The sequence below is a fragment of the Bufo gargarizans genome, chromosome 5 (assembly GCF_014858855.1).
Source record: "Bufo gargarizans isolate SCDJY-AF-19 chromosome 5, ASM1485885v1, whole genome shotgun sequence".
NCBI classification, from domain to species: domain Eukaryota; kingdom Metazoa; phylum Chordata; class Amphibia; order Anura; family Bufonidae; genus Bufo; species Bufo gargarizans.
This window is the reverse complement of record NC_058084.1, coordinates 104,696,690-104,712,739: the sequence shown is the minus strand read 5'-3', so window position 1 is coordinate 104,712,739 and position 16,050 is coordinate 104,696,690. Positions and strand designations below refer to the sequence as shown.

Here is a 16,050-nt window from a genome sequence, read left to right as displayed (position 1 = left end):
AAGGCCGGCACATGCGCCTCCGCCCAGAGGAGAATGAGGGTCACCTCTTGCATCGCTGCAGCGCTGCGAGTGCCTCCCTGATGGTTTATGTATGCCACAGCCGTGGCATTGTCCGATTGGATCCGAACAGGGTGGCCCCTCAGTAGATGGGTCCAGTGTCTGAGGGACAGAAGAATCGCCCTCAGTTCCAGAATATTGATTGGAAGTCTGGACTCCGATAGAGACCAAACGCCCTGGACGGACCGGGGAGGGAAAACCCCCCCCCACCCCCGTAAGCTGGCATCGGTGGTAATCACCAGCCAGTTCAGTGGGAGGAAGGACCTCCCCCGTAGAGGGATATGCAACCACCAGCTGAGGGAAGCCCGAGCCAGGGGAGGCAGAAGAAAGGTCCTGTCCAGACTCCTCGGTGATTTGTCCCAGGCCGACAGAATTGCCCTCTGAAAGGTGCGGGATCGGAATTGTGCGAACGGCACCGCTTCGAAACAGGCAACCATCTTCCCCAACAACCGCATGCTGGATCTGAGGGAAGGGCGGTGATGACGGAGGAGACCGCGAACAGACCCGCAAAGGGCCAGACGCTTGTCCGACGGGAGGCGGACCTCCGCCAACTCCGTATCCAGGAGCATCCCCAGGAAGATCAGCCGTCTGGAGGGGGTAAGAGAAGACTTGGGGTGGTTGATGATCCAACCGAACCGCGTCAGGGTCTCCAGAGTGAGTCCCACACTGCCGGATGCCTGAGAGAAGGAGGGTGCCTTGACCAAGATGTCGTCCAAGTAAGGGAGAAGAAAAACACTTCTTGAACGCAGAAGGGCCAAGACAGGGGCCAGGACCTTGGTGAATACTCGAGGAGCCGTCGCCAGACCAAAGGGAAGGGCGACGAATTGGAAGTGATCTTCCCCCACCGCGAAGCGCAGGAAGCGGTGATGACATGGAGCAACCGGAACGTGGAGGTATGCATCCTGAACGTCGATTGAGGCCATGAAATCCCCTCTTTCCAGGGAGGCCACTGCGGACCTGAGAGACTCCATCCGGAATCTCTGCAGTCGGAGAAAACGGTTCAGGCGCTTTAGGTCCAAGATCGGTCGCACTGAGCCTTCCTTCTTGGGAACCACAAAGAGGTTCGAGTAGAACCCCCTGAACCTTTCCGTCGGAGGCACGGGGGCGACGACACCCTTGTCCATTAGAGAGCGAATGGCCGTGAAGAAGGCGGCCGCTCGTACGGGATCCCGCGGAGGACGGGACCGGAAAAAACGGTCTGGCGGAATGGACGCAAATTCGATCTTGTATCCGCAAGATACAATCTCGAGCGCCCATGCGTCTGAGATGTGGGCCCGCCATACGTTCCTGAACAGTAGAAGGCGGCCCCCCACCCGGGTGGGTGGGGGCGCACCTTCAGGCAGAGGGCTGCTGGCCTGAGGGAGCCCGTGTGGGCTGGGGCTTGCGCCAGGTAGATTGCGTCCGAAAAAACGGCTTCTTGCGTCTATCCTGGGCTGGGCCAGAGGAAGAAGAACCGGCCGCGGGTCTAGACCCGGTGGGCTTGCGAAAGGACCGAAAACGGGACGAACCAGCGCGACCGCGGGGGGCGCCCCTCGGCCTGGACTGGGGGAGGTGAGTACTCTTCCCACCCGTGGCCTCAGATATAAGTTCGTCCAGACGGGTTCCGAACAAGCGGGAACCCGAGAACGGTAGGCCAGCCAAAGAGCGTTTGGAAGCGGCGTCCGCCGCCCAAACCTTCAGCCAGAGTTCCCTCCTGACAGAAACTGCCAGGGCAGAGGAACGGGCAATGAGGGCACCCGCATCAAGAGAGGCCTCACAGACAAATTTTCCGGCCTGGACAATTAGTTGGGCTAAGGAACGGAGGTCCTGTAGAGGGACGTCCGACCCTAACTCCCGTTCCAGTTGCAAACCCCATTCAGAGACCGCTTTACCAGCCCAGGCGGAGGCAAAGACCGGTCTAAGGGCCGAACCAGAGGCAGTAAATATGGCCTTGGAGAGGGATTCCGTACGACGGTCCTCAGCAGACTGGAGGGAAGATCCGTCTTGTACAGGAATAGTAGTGCTTTTGGACAGGCGAGCCACGGGAGGATCAACCTTAGGCGGGGACGTCCACGTGGTCACAGAATCCGCTGGAAAGGGATAACAAATGTCCAGCTTTTTGGGTGTAACAAAGCGGACGTTAGGCCGGGTCCAAGCCTTGGACACCACAGAAGAAAAATCTGCGTGGATGGGAAAGACCTTGGAGGCCTGTCTGGGGCGAAGAAAGGACACGCCGGCCTGTTCAGAGTTGGGGGGGTCATCGTGTATGTGAAAGGTATCACGGATGCTAGTGATAAGATGCCCCACCGCGGACGCCAATTTGGACGGAAGCTCTGAGTCCATGTCCACGTCCGAATCCGCCAGCTCTCCCTCAGAAAGCGTATCCCTTTGAGAGGATAGACTTGACTGAGCTCGCACGCATGGCGGAGAGAGCGAAGCATCTGGAGAAGATGTGCGCTCAACCCTTGAACGTTTCTGAATATGCCGGGCCCTGGAAGATTCGCTGGGAGGCAGGGAATCAGTGGGGGCGGCAGAAACGGTAGTCCCAGCGGGTGCGACAGGGATTGTGGCAGCCTGCGGGAGAGGCGGTCTATCCACGAGACGGCCCACTACGTGTGTAAGGCTTTCCACCGCCTGAGACAGAGACCTAGCCCAGTCAGGGGGTTCAGAGGCACCGGGGGGCGCAGCGGGAAGCGGGCCCTGCACCGGGGCCTGACATGCAAGGCAATGCGGCTCAGATTGCCCCCGCGGAAAAAGTTCCTTACAGGCGGTACAGGCATGGTACCAGGGTTTGGGGGCACCCGTGGGATCTGACATGCTGAAAAAGCGGTCGTACCCCAATACAGAGACCACAAGGGATATAGCAGCTATGACCAGGAGGGTTAGGAGAGGGTTAACTGTCCTACCAGTGCCTCAGAAGAACGTCAGGAGTAGAGAGGATCAGCAGCAGCTGCAGCAGCAGCAGCAGCAGCAGCAGGGAGCAGCAAACAGCAGAGAGCCTGCAGATAGCGCCCACAGAAGCCGAGCGATACACCAGGTGCTCAGAGTCCCCCACGTGTCCCAGCTTCCTGTCTAGGAGTGAGGAAACGCGGGAAGAATTCAGCAGAAGCGCGGGGAACAAGCTCCGCCCCCTCCAGCGCTTGAAATGTCTCCTGTGAAGGAGAACCTAACTCCGCCCCCAAAATGGCGCGCGCGCGCGTAAGCCACGCCCCCTGCTGCCGAAAAACCTCGCAGGGCTAAGAAGAAGCAGGGTGCCATGAAATAAAGGGCCCGCAGGCCCCAAGAGTGCGGCGATTATTCCCAGGTGGGTGACCTTCTGCCACCATTGTCCCCTGCCCCGCCGATGCCGATATGGTCATGTCGGGCATAAGCCCCGCCCCCCGTTCGGAACGGAGCGGGCGGCGGCGGGAGGGAGAGAGGGAGAGATCAGCCGACTTAAAGAGTAGCCTGAAAATGGGGGAAAACGGCGTGGGGGGGCAGGATACACGGAGGAGAGCTGGGGAGGGTCTGCTGGAGCGCTCAGAATGAGCGACCACGGGTGCCCCCCTTCAAACCCAGAGGGGTACATGCTTGCCGATAGGGACAGGGTATGGGCTGGAAAAGCCATCTCACCTGTCTTCACCCTCAGTTCCTTCCAGCAGGGTCGCCCCTTCAGCTACTGGCACCGCAGTGGCAGGAAGCTGGGAGAGGGGCTTTGCGTGCGGGCGACCCCCTAGCTGGCGGGATGTAGGGGAGCCATTGCTGCCCAGATCCTCCTATTGCTTCTGTGGGGGAGGCAGCAGTGCAGATAAGTTGGCACTGGCGCAGCTCACCCCGGGAGAGCAGAGAGGCCCAATGCGTCTCTGGTATCTCTAGGAAAAAACAAAAATAAAATAAAATTACAACAAGGAGAAAACAGCCCTGCAGTAGCAGGGAGTGTCTTGCCTCCTTGGACACTAAGCTAAAACTGGTAGCCTCTATCTCCAGGCTGAGGGTATAGCTGATGGAGGAGGGGCTTAACAGTTTTACTTAGTGTCACGCCTCCTAGGGAGCTGAGCTATACCCAAGGTCTGTGTCCCCCAAGGAAAATGGGCGAGAAAGAAGGATCAGGAGAAATTACTACCCGATCCTCCAAGATAACCAAGTAGAAGGGGGGGGGGAAATCAGCAGAGAGTGCACTGATCTCACTAACCCTTCTAGCCGAGGTAATGGCAAGCAGGAAAGCAAGCTTTAGGGAGAGCATCTTAGGGGAGATACTATCAATCGGCTCAAAGGGGTCAGAAGAGAGCGCATAGGGGACCAAGTTCAAATCCCAAACTTTTGATGGCTGGGATGGATAGGGACATTGTAATATGCATCCCTCAGGTCCACAGTGGCCATAAAGCAGTTCGGGAAAATATTGCTTACTGCTGACCTGATGGACTACATACGAAGCCTCTTGTACACCAGATACTGATTTAAAGAGGACCTTTCACCGATCCTGACATTGTGAACTAAGTATACAAACATGTAGAGCGGCACCCAGGGATCTCACTGCACTTACTATTATCCCTGGGCGCCGCTCCGTTCTCCTGCTATGCCCTCCGGTATCTTCGTTCACTAAGTTATGGTAGGTGGAGTCTGCCCTTGTTCTGCTGTAGCACTGGCCAATCGCAGCGCAGAGCTCACAGCCTGGGAGGTTATTTTCTTCCAGGCTGTGAGCTCTGCGCTGCGATTGGCCAGTGCTACAGCAGAACAAGGGCAGACTCCGCTTACTATAACTTAGTGACTGAAATCTCCGCCTACCATAACTTAGTGACCGGAGATACCGGAGGGCATAGCGGGAGAACGGAGCGGCGCCCAGGGATAATAGTAAGTGCAGTGAGATCCCCGGGCGCCGCTCTCCATGTCTGTATACTAAGTTCACAATGTCAGGATCGGTGAAAGGTCCTCTTTAAGCACTTTAGGTTTATTATGGTCCGAAATGAACCATTTGGTTTTTTGACAAAACCCTTATGTCACTTCCTGCTCTTAGAATTTTCTCAATACTTTTTTCTCTTTTAGAGAGAGAACCTCTGTAATGATAGCCGACTGTTTTGCCGGATCTGACCGGTAATCTGTGACCACAAACCTCCCCTCTGGAATGCTGTGAAAATTTTATCTTAGGCCTTCCCTTATCACAGAGTTTATCCAAGCACTGTCGGAAATCTCCTGCCACCGATGTGCAAACAGAGACAGACGACCTCCGACAGGGAACCTGGCGTCATTGGGACAGTTTCTTAGAGGCATTAGACCCGGAAAAAAGAAACCCCTTATTCTTTCTAGTGACTCCAGAAAACTGCTTTGCTCTTTCCTTTCCCTTTAACCCTTCTTTATTAAATCTAGGACGGAAAGATCTAGGGCAGTGATGGCTAACCTTGGCACTCCAGCTGTGGTAAAACTACAACTCCCAAGATGCCCCCTTTGCTTGGCTGCTCCCAGAACTCTATAGAAATAAATGGAGCATGCTGGGAGTCGTAGTTTCACCACAGCTGGAGTGCCAAGGTTAGCCAAAACTGATCTAGGGGGTTGATTAGCGGAGGGAAAACCTTTTTTCTTGTCAGAAGCCTTTTCTAAAAGGTCGTCAACTACTGGGCCAAACAAAAACTCACCCTGACATGGGATAGCGCAAAGCTTAGCCTTAGAGGAAGCGTCCCCATTCCAGCCCTTTAGCCAAATAGCCCTACGGGCAGAGTTGGATAAGGCCGGAGCCCTGGCGGAGAATCTTAAGGAATCCACAGAGGCATCAGCCAAGAAATCTAGGGCATTGTTTATAACGGAGAAGGAGGTAAGCAACTGCTCCCTAGGGGTACCTCCTTTAATATGGGCCTCTAACTCTCCCATCCACACCTTTAGGGACCTAGCGACAGAGGTAGCAACAATAGTAGGTTTAAAGGCTGCTGCAGAGACCTCTGCCCTTCTGTCCATTGGGTCCTTAAGGGAACCCATATCTTCAAAGGGTAGAGAATTTGTCCTGGACGTCTTAGCCTTGGGAGCATCCAGCTTTGGGGCCCAATCCCAGGGGGCGGAGACCTCTTCATCAAATGGATATTTCCGTTTAACAGAGGAAGGAACGAAAAACCTCCCATCTGGTCTCTTCCATTCCCTGGCGATTACTGCCTGAATGTTCTTATGTACATCAAACACCTTCCTCTTTCTAGGACCTAGGCCCTCAGAGTCTTGCACCGATTGCTGAGGTCTTTGATCATCCAATCCCAAAGTAGCTCTAACCGCCTTGACTAGGGAGTTAGTGTTCTCAGTATAAAACAGCGCTTTCCCTGTAGCCTCGTCCTGAGAAGAATCGTTCGATGACAAACACTCCTTCCTCCAACTCAGATAGAATATCGCTGTCACTGGAGGGGGAATCTTTGGATGCAGCAGCAGAAGTACCGGGGCGACATTTAATCAATCCGCTAACCGACTCTCTGACCTCATCCCTGATCATCTGCTTAATACTGCTCATCAAGGATGGAGCTTCATCAAACTTGCTGACACATCCTTGACAAAGGGGTTTAGCCCATGCAGAGGGTAGCTTCTGCTTACAAACCATACACCCCCTCTCTTTAGCTCTGGAGGTCTTCCTGGAAGACTCATTAGACACCAAGGCACAAACCAACATAACCAATAATAAATTAAAATCTGTCGGGGAATGACCCCTCTTACCCCACCATGGTACCAATGTTTTATTGGTGGGCTCAGCGTGCTGAACCTGCTCCATTTCTTACACAACAAACTCAGCCGGAATGGGAAACTGCCAACTCTTCAGGCCGCATGGCAGTGAGCTGGCTGGGCATTCTGTCCTCGCCGCGCGCTGCCGCTTCCCTCCCCTTCCGGTCCGCAGCGGCGGCTTCCTCCCACCGCCGCACCCGGAAGTGCAGACACACGCGGGCCGGCGGCTGAACATGCGAACACGGCCGCAGAGGTTCGTAGAAGACCCAGAACGTACAAACCCCCCCCAGGTCCAAGAAAGGTGAAGGAAAGACTCTGGAGCCCAGACTTAGCAGCGGTTTCCCATGGAGACTTACGCTGCTCGGGGTAACCCTCCTCACTTACATAAATTGCCGGGACCCCCGCAGCTCTAATAGTGTATCGGCGATCCGATTCCTTCCTGACTCTTAAGCCTCATTCACACGTCAGTGTTTTCTTATCAGTGATTCTGAGCCAAAACCAGGATTGGAGCCTCCCCAGACATAAGGTATAAGGGAAAGATCTGCACCTGTTCTGTGTTTAGAGCAGCACCTGGTTTTGGCTCAAAAATCACTGATGAAAATCACTGACAGAACACTGACGTGTGAATGAGGTGCGTTGCAGGAAAATGCGCGATTTTTCAGCGCGAGTGCAAAACATTGTAATGCGTTTTGCACGCGCGCGAGAAAAATTGGCATGTTTGGTACCCAAACCCGAACTTCTTCACAGAAGTTTGGGTTAGGTGTTCTGTAGATTGCTATTATTTTCCCTTATAACCATGTTATAATGGAAAATAATACATTCTTAATACAGAATGCATAGTACAATAGGACTGGAGGGGTTAAAAAATAAAATAAAAATTTAACTCACCTTAATCCACTTGATCGCGCAACCGACATCTCTTCTGTCTTCTTTTTTGCTGTGCACAGGAATAGGACCTTTGATGACGTCACTGTGCTCATTACATGGTCCAACACATGGTTCATCACCATGGTGAGTGACCATGTGATGTGACGTCACCACAGGTCCTTAGCCGGCAGCTCAACATTACAGAAGACAGAGATCCGCAACTACGATCAAGTGGACTCGGTGACTATTTTTTATCCCTCCATCATTCTGTATTCAGAATGCTATTATTTTCCCTTATAACATGGTTATAAGGGAAAATAATACAGATCTGGTCCCCATCCCGATCGTCTCCTAGCAACCATGCGTGAAAATTGCCCCGCATCCGCACCTGCTTGCGATTTTCATGCGGCCCCATTCACTTCTATGGGGCCTGCGTTGCGTAAAAAACGCAGAATATAGAGCAAGCTGCGATTTTCACTCAACGCACAAGTGATGCATGAAAATCACAGCTCGTGTGCACAGCCCCATAGAAATGAATGGGTCCGGACTCACGCATTGCACCCGCGCGGAATACTCGCCCGTGTGAAAGGGGCCTTAGGACAGGAAACAGAACTGGAGGTGGAGGGGAGGATCCTTCTTTCAAAAAGGCGTTCTGTTTCCTGTCCAGAGGTGGAGGCGGTCTCTCCAGGGGTGCTGTCATAGGCGAAAGAGACAGCAAGTAACATTTTACTGCCACTGGTCCCCGGTGGACCATAAGTGTGCCACCCAGTCCTGCGGCATGAGGTAGAACGGAGAATCACACCAAGGGAAAGGAAGCCGAGGGGACCCTCAGTGAATAGTGCTGGTGAATAGGTAAGGGGCTTTTTCAGACAACCCCCTTGAGCCTAAGTATTGAGCATTATTACTCAAGCAATAACATTACCTGCTTTGCATTCTCTATATATGCAGCCATGTATTCATAGGCAGCAGCCTGTGCGTTTACTCGGGTTTCAGTTCCTTCCACTGGTAAAGCAAAGCTATCCATGATAATCATGGTTTCTCCATCCACCTTTCCCAGCATCAGACCCATCACCTCCAGGTTGCCTCCAGATCTGGCATGCATGACCATCTTCAGCAGGGCCAAGGCAGAGACTTTGCAGTATTTGAAGTAATGATGACTGCGATACAAAAAAACAGGGTATACTGATGAAAACCAGACACAAGACATTATATCATATGGTCTACACAGTAGACATGGGTTTTCTTCAGGAAGCAGCTATAGAACTGGCAAGTATGGTAAATGTAGTGAAAACCCCCAAAAAACTTAGATAGTGTCCTGGTCATTCTGTCAATTCGTGCCGTGCAGCTGAATAGGGTTGATTTGGCACAATGTGCATCGGTTTCTTCGCCCATTCAGATCATTTGGACTGACTCACAAATTACTGATGTGTGATTTCACCCTTAAAGGGTTATCCCATCTTAGACAACAGGGGCATATCGCTAGGATATGTCCCCGTTGTCTGATAGGTGTGGGTCCCACCTCTGGAGAACAGAGCGGAGAAAGTTGAGGAGGGTGCACCGCACATGCGCAGCCGCCCTCCATTCATTTCTATGGAGCTGCCGAAAATAGCCGAGCTGGCTCGGCTATTTCCGTCGGCGCCATAGAAATGAATGGGAGTGGTGGCCGCGCATGCGCGGTGCACTCCCATTCACTTCAATGGGAAAGGCGGGGAGCTGCGCCTGGTGGTGGATGGACCGGGGTCCTCCAGCCACAACTCTCCCCGGCTCCGTTCTCCTTGTAGGTGCGGGTCCCAGAGGTGGGACCCGCACCTATCAGACAATGGGGGCATATCCTAGCGATATGCCCCCATTGTCTAAGATGGGATGACCCCTTTAAGGGATGTTCACATGATGGCACATCTCAGAGGGAGGCAGCGCTGAGGATTGAGGCGCAGCAACTTAAAGGGAACCTGTCACCGGGATTTTGTGTATAGAGCTGAGGACAAGGGTTGCTAGATCGCCACTAGCACATCCGCAATACCCAGTCCCCATAGCTCTGTGTGCTTTTATTGTGTATAAAAAACGATTTGATACATATGCAAATTAACCTGAGATGAGTCACGTACAGGACTCATCTCAGGTTAATTTGCATATGTATCAAATCTGTTTTTATACACAATAAAAGCACACAGAGCTATGGGGACTGGGTATTGCGGATGCGCTAGCGGCCATCTAGCAACCCATGTCCTCAGCTCTATACACAAAATCCCGGTGACAGGTTCCCTTTAAAGCCCTGGCCGCATGGAAATGTATGGGAGGCAGAAAGGACACGATCGTGCCAAAATTCTGTTGTAAAAGGAGTCAAGGCCGCTTTCAGACGAGCGTATTTGCAATGCCTATATAGTCCGGATTTAATGGAATGGAATCCGCTGCTAATGATAATGAATGGAGCTATTCACACGGGTGATTAATTTCCGCCAGTGTTTGAAATCTGCACGAGTTTTGTGTGGATTTTTTTCCAAATATGTACATTACGGTCTATGGGAGTACATAAATAATGAAGGAAGAAATAGGCATGTAAATCCTGATGACAGTACTGATGGTGTATCATCAGGATCCTGAGCCAGAATACTGATGGATTTCAATACGCTCGTCTGAAAGCGGCCAAAGGCTGGATTTGTGTGCAGAAAATCTTCAAGAGATATGCCCTAAAACCACACTATTTATTTTTTATGGGGCTTTTGGTGCAGATTTTCTGTTTATGTTAACCGCCCTATTGAAGTCTATGGGGAAAACCACTCCACAGAAATTGTGGAATCACACAAACAACTGAAATTCAGCAGATTTTAAAATGTGAACAAGTCAATTTCCGCACTGAAGAAAAAAGCAAAGTGTACATGAGATTTGTCCGAGAATCGTGCGTAATCCGCATCTTGTGCCCTTTGCAGACGAGCGTGTGTCACGCTGCGAGTCCACAGCGCAGCTCCCAGCATTATATTGATTTACGATGCTATGTAACCCTTATCGTTCTGGAATGTATTAGATGACACCAACAGCATTATGTCAGTGTCATCTAATACTTTCCAGAACTGTAAGGATTACATAGCATCATAAACCAATATAATGCTATGTGACCCCGGCAGTGCTGGGAGGTCTGGACGGGAGCCACGGTGCGGACTCGCAGCGTGACACAGGCTTGTCTGCAAGGGGCCTAAGGGTGCTGCCACATTACATCTGTTTTTTTTTTCCTGGCTTGTAAAAAACACCATGAAATGCAACAGCTATTTTAACAAGTGTTTTTTGGAGGGGCATATTTTAGTCAAACTTCTAGGATTCCTCGGTTCAATTCCGACCAAGGACAACATCCATATGGAGTCTGTACGTTCTCCCCGTGTTTGTGTGGGTTTCCTCCGGGTACTCCAGTTTCCTCCCACACTCCAAAGATAGACTGATATGGACCTTAGATTGTGCGCCCCATTGTGAACCCTCCATAAAGGGAGTCTGTCAGTAGCTTTAACCCCCTTAAAATGACTGAGGCATAAAGCTGTTTAACCATATCTGGGTGGGTGTTCTTGCTTCTTTCATAACTAAAGGTGGATTAACACGTGTAGATTTTCAGGAGCGAACGTTCCTGCCCATGTGAAAGTGCTGCCGATCACCTGATCATGGGCGATTTTTTTTTCTCCCCCCTTTTTAATTCCCTGAGCATATGTAAAGGATTCTTGTCTCTGAGAATCTCCTTAAAGGGGTTATCCAGGAATTTATATGAATGACCTATCCTCTGGATAGCTCATCAGTATCCGATCGGTGGGGACTCCTGCCGATTGGCTGTTAGAAGAGCTCGGCGTTCTGTGAGCGCTTCAGCCTCTTCTAGGCCATGTGTCGTCACGTACATCGGTCACGTGGCCTAGGCACAGCTCAGCCGCCATACTATGTGCGGTGCTGAGCTTGGAAAGCTGCCGGGGGCCGTGTTCACCAGAGTTCTGCTGACCGAGGAGCCTCCCTCAAACAGCTGATCGGCGGGGGTGCCAGGACTTGGACCCCGGCCAATGTGATAATGATGACTTACCCTGAAGATAGCTCATCATTATTAAACCCCTTTAAGAAAACACAGGACTTTCTTTTCAAATCATGCACTGGAGTTTCCATGGTTTCCTACTGATGTTTTTTAGGCTACTTTCACACTAGTGTTCGGGGCTCCGCTTGTGAGTTCCGTTTGAAGGCTCTCACAAGCGTCCCCGAACGGATCCGTACTGCCCCAATGCATTCTGAGTGGATGCGGATCCTCTCAGAATGCATCAGTTTGGCACCGTTTGGCCTCTGCTCCGCTCAGCAGGCGGACACCCGAACGCAGCTTGCAGCGTTTTCGTGTCCGCCCGGCCGTGCGGAGCCAAACGGATCCGTCCAGACTTACAATGCAAGTTAATGGGGACGGATCCGTTTGACGTTGACACAATATGGTGCAATTTCAAACGGATCCGTCCCCCATTGACTTTCAATGTAAAGTCAGGAGTCCCTATTAATATACCATCAGATCGGAGTTTTCTCCGATCCGATGGTATATTTTAACTTGAAGCGTCCCCATCACCATGGGAACGCCTCTATGTTAGAATATACCATCGGATTTGAGTTACATCGTAAAACTCAGATCCGACAGTATATTCTAACACAGAGGCGTTCCCATGGTGATGGGGACGCTTCATGTTAGAATATACTGAGAACTGTGTACATGACTGCCCCCTGCTGCCTGGCAGACCCCCCCTCCTCCTGTAATTAACTTATTGGTGGCCAGTGCGGCCCCGACTCCCTCCCCAGTATTAATTGTAGCCAGTGTGGCCCCCCTCCCTCTATATTCATCAGTGGCCAGTGCGGATTCCCGCACTGGTCATATTTAATACTGGGGAGGGAGGGAGGGGGAGGCCGCACTGATCATAATTTAATACTGGGGAGGGAGGGAGGGAGGGAGGGGAGGCCTCACTGGTCATATTTAATACTGGGAATCCGCACTGGCCACCGATGAATATAGAGGGAAGGGGGCCGCACTGGTTACAATTAATACTGGGGAGGGAGGGGGGGCCGCACTGGCCACCAATAAGTTAAATACAGGAGGGGGGGGGGGGTCTGCCCCCTGCTGCCTGGCAGCATCTGCCAGGCAGCAGGGGGCAGTCATGTACACAGTTCTCAGTATATTCTAACTTGAAGCGTCCCCATCACCATGGGAACGCTTCTGTGTTTAGAATATACTGTCGGATCTGAGTTTTCCGAAGTGAAAAATCAGATCTGAAATAAAGTTATGCAAACGGATCCGTTCTGAACGGATGCAAGCGTTTGCATTATAGGAGCGGATCCGTCTGTGCAGACACCAGACAGATCCGCTCCTAACGCAAGTGTGAAAGTAGCCTTAAAGGGACTGTGCAGTGTGATATTGCCCTATCCTCCAGATCCGTCATCTATATTAGTGGGAACCCGATACCCCCGACGATCAGCTTTTTCAAGGGGTTGCGAGTGCTGTGCTCGCCTAGATTGTACCAGCGATGCAGTGGAACTACAACCACTTGTCCGGGTCGCTTGAATGGGACGAACAGTTGTAATTACACTGCACCACGCTCCTGAGGATAGGTCACCAATAGTGTTGAGCGAACTTGTGTTTTAAGTTCGGCCTCTAAAGTTCGGGTTATCGAAGAATAGCGTTATGGTTCCGCTACCACGGACCATAACGAAATTTAGAATCCCTAACGCGATTGTTCGATAACCCGAACTTTAGAGGCCGAACTTAAAACACAAGTCCGCTCAACACTAGTTATATTTATAGGGGTCTGGAAAACACTACTTTTATTAGCTGAGAAGGCAATTCAAAAGCGACAACCAATATGGCAGCACTTCCTGTTGTCAGTTTTACAAAAATATCAGCAGAACAAAACAGAAAAAGCGCCATTATGACGTGATGTGCAGCAGGAAAGCTCCCAGCGCACATGCTAACCATGCCCATAGGGTTACAGGGGTTACCGTTACCAATAGCAACCAGTCATGTCACGATTTAGATTTTCCTTACGTGCTGGAAGGTGGCTGGTTGCTAAAGGCAACGGCACAGGCCTCAGAGGAGGTCACACTTTGGATGACAAGTCAGCCACCTATAATCTCTGCCCGTCCGGCCACTATGTCTCCCGTGCCTCCTGACCCATCCACCACACACAGCCCATCCCCGGCCCCATGCTGGGGTCAACACTCACTCCTTCGTCCAGGGTTTGGCAGCCAAGATCTCCTGCTGCTGCTTCTTGTCATATTTGTAGATCTCATCAATGCTTTGCACCTCCTGCATGTTATTGGAGAGCTCCCAGGTCTTCTGGGCCACACTGCTGCCGGCCGCCATCTTACCGGAGCCGAACACAACACTGGCTAGCGCGCAACTCAGCTCCTAATCTACCCACTTGGTATCTTCCAATGGAGCTCAAACGTCTTGTTTCTGTCAATTCGGCTTTTGAAACCGAAACCGAAACCTTACTGCGCGGCGAATGAAAAAAATGTTACAGCTAGACCTTGTAGTTGATCTTGTGACGAATTTAAAACCGTGTAAACTACTGTTACTACCTACCCCTTGTTTTATAATGGTATGATCCAATGAACTATAGAAATCGCTCGCAGAGGGGAGCGCCACCTACTGAGAGTTCAGTGTAATTACTACACAGTGTACGCGGATGCAGAGGACTAGTTCTGCTCTGCACATACAGAGGATTACTGCTGGGGGCACAGAGCGGGTCCCATCACCCATCCATTAGGGTACTTTCACACAAGCGTTTTTCTTTTCTGGCACTGAGTTCCGTCCTAGGGACTCAATACTGGAAAAGAACTGATCCGTTTTATCCCCATGCATTCTGAATGGAGAGAAATCCGTTCAGGATGCATCAGGATGTCTTCAGTTCAGTCACTGAACAGCGTTTTGGACGGAGGAAATACTGGATCAGTTGCCGGAATTAAAATGTATAAATGTTGGATCCAGCATTAAAAATACCGCAATGCCAGATCCGTCCTTCCGGTAAAAATGTGAAAAAATAAATAAAAAAGAAACAGATCCGTCTACAAATGCTGTCCGTTTGCATGCAGATTGCCTGATCCGGCGACAGATCACTCTGCTGCAAGTGTGAAAGTAGCCTAAGCATGCACACATAGGATGTAGCATCACCTGCTAACCATCATGTAACACGCCAGTTACTGTCTTTGCTATGCGCATGGTAAATAAATTCTAAATTTGTCCATAAACCAAGATAAGTGAGCTGAAAATCTGCCTCCTCTGAACCTGCCCCCATTGCTACCTAGCATGAACCACAGGTGGCTTCTCAGGACTGGAAACATATGAGCAAGGAAGCTCCTGTTAATAACTTTACAGTATAGGGACTCATTTATATAGAAAATGTTTGTGTCTGCAGCCATTTTGCTCCTTAAACCAAATTTAAAGGGGTTCTGCAGTTTGTTTAAACTGATAATCTATCCTCTGGATAGATTATCAGCTTCTGATCGGCGGGGGTCCGACACCCGGGACCCCCGCCGATTAGCTGTTTGAGAAGGCAGCAGCGCTCCAGCCTTCTCACTGTTTACCGCTGACGTCACGACTAGTATCACTGGCCTGGGCGCGGCTAAGCTCCATTCAAGTGAACAGAGCTTAGCCGCGCCCAGGCCAGTTGATACTAGTCGTGACATCACTGGGCCAGCGGTAAACAGGAGTGCTGCTGCCTTCTCAAACAGCTGATCGGCGGGGGTCCTTGGTGTTGGACCCCTGCCGATCAGAAGCTGATGATCTATCCAGAGGATAGACCATCAGTTTAAACAAAGTGCAGAACACCTTTAATTACAGTTGATCCATCTCAGGTATGAATGGCATCAATCTGCTGTACATAATTAAAGGGGTTGTCCAGCTTTTACTAAGTAATGGCCTATCCTCAGGCGGGGTGCGACACCCCTGCCGATCAGCTGTTCAGGTGTAGCTCGGTCACCAGAAGCGCCATCAACTGTGTAGTGGACAGAGCTGGTTACTGCAGTGCTGCTTCCACTGACTTCAATAGGCGCAGCGATGTAGTAACAAACTCTCTCCACTACAAGGTGGACGGCGCTGCATACCTCCCAACTTTCTGGACGGTCAAAGAGGGACACTTATGGTTTATTATGTGAAAGCTGCACTTTTCCTGCATAGACTAGTTATATACTTCAATAGCTTTTTTTTTTACACAATAGCACAAAAATGATCTGAATACAGAGATTTCTAAAATCAAAATTACATCAAATAAGGAAATAATAGGCAAGGGGGCTTTAATATATAGATAGTAACCAGGGATTCTGGATCAATATTGTAAATGTAATAATGCAAAACTATACCTCAGATCAAAAAGAGGGACATTTATGGTGCAAAGAGGGACATAGGGACTTGGGTCAAAAAGAGGGACTGTCCCTCCAAAAGAGGGACACTTGGGAGGTATGGAGCTGTGTCGCTCCCATGCCAACTTCTGGCAA

General features: G+C 50.9%; 1 protein-coding gene across 1 annotated transcript in view; it reads right to left on the bottom strand.

Annotated features, from left to right (window-relative positions):
* Positions 1-13,956, bottom strand: part of COPS5 (COP9 signalosome subunit 5) — a 33,818-nt gene extending 19,862 nt beyond the window's left edge. The window contains exons 1-2 of the mRNA XM_044295146.1: positions 13,779-13,956; positions 8,492-8,726 (exon numbers count right to left, since the gene is read on the bottom strand). Of these exons, the coding sequence (XP_044151081.1) occupies positions 8,492-8,726; positions 13,779-13,918 (375 nt within the window). The 5' untranslated portion in view covers positions 13,919-13,956. The remainder of the gene's footprint in view (positions 1-8,491; positions 8,727-13,778) is intronic.
* Positions 13,957-16,050: the final 2,094 nt, after the last annotated feature.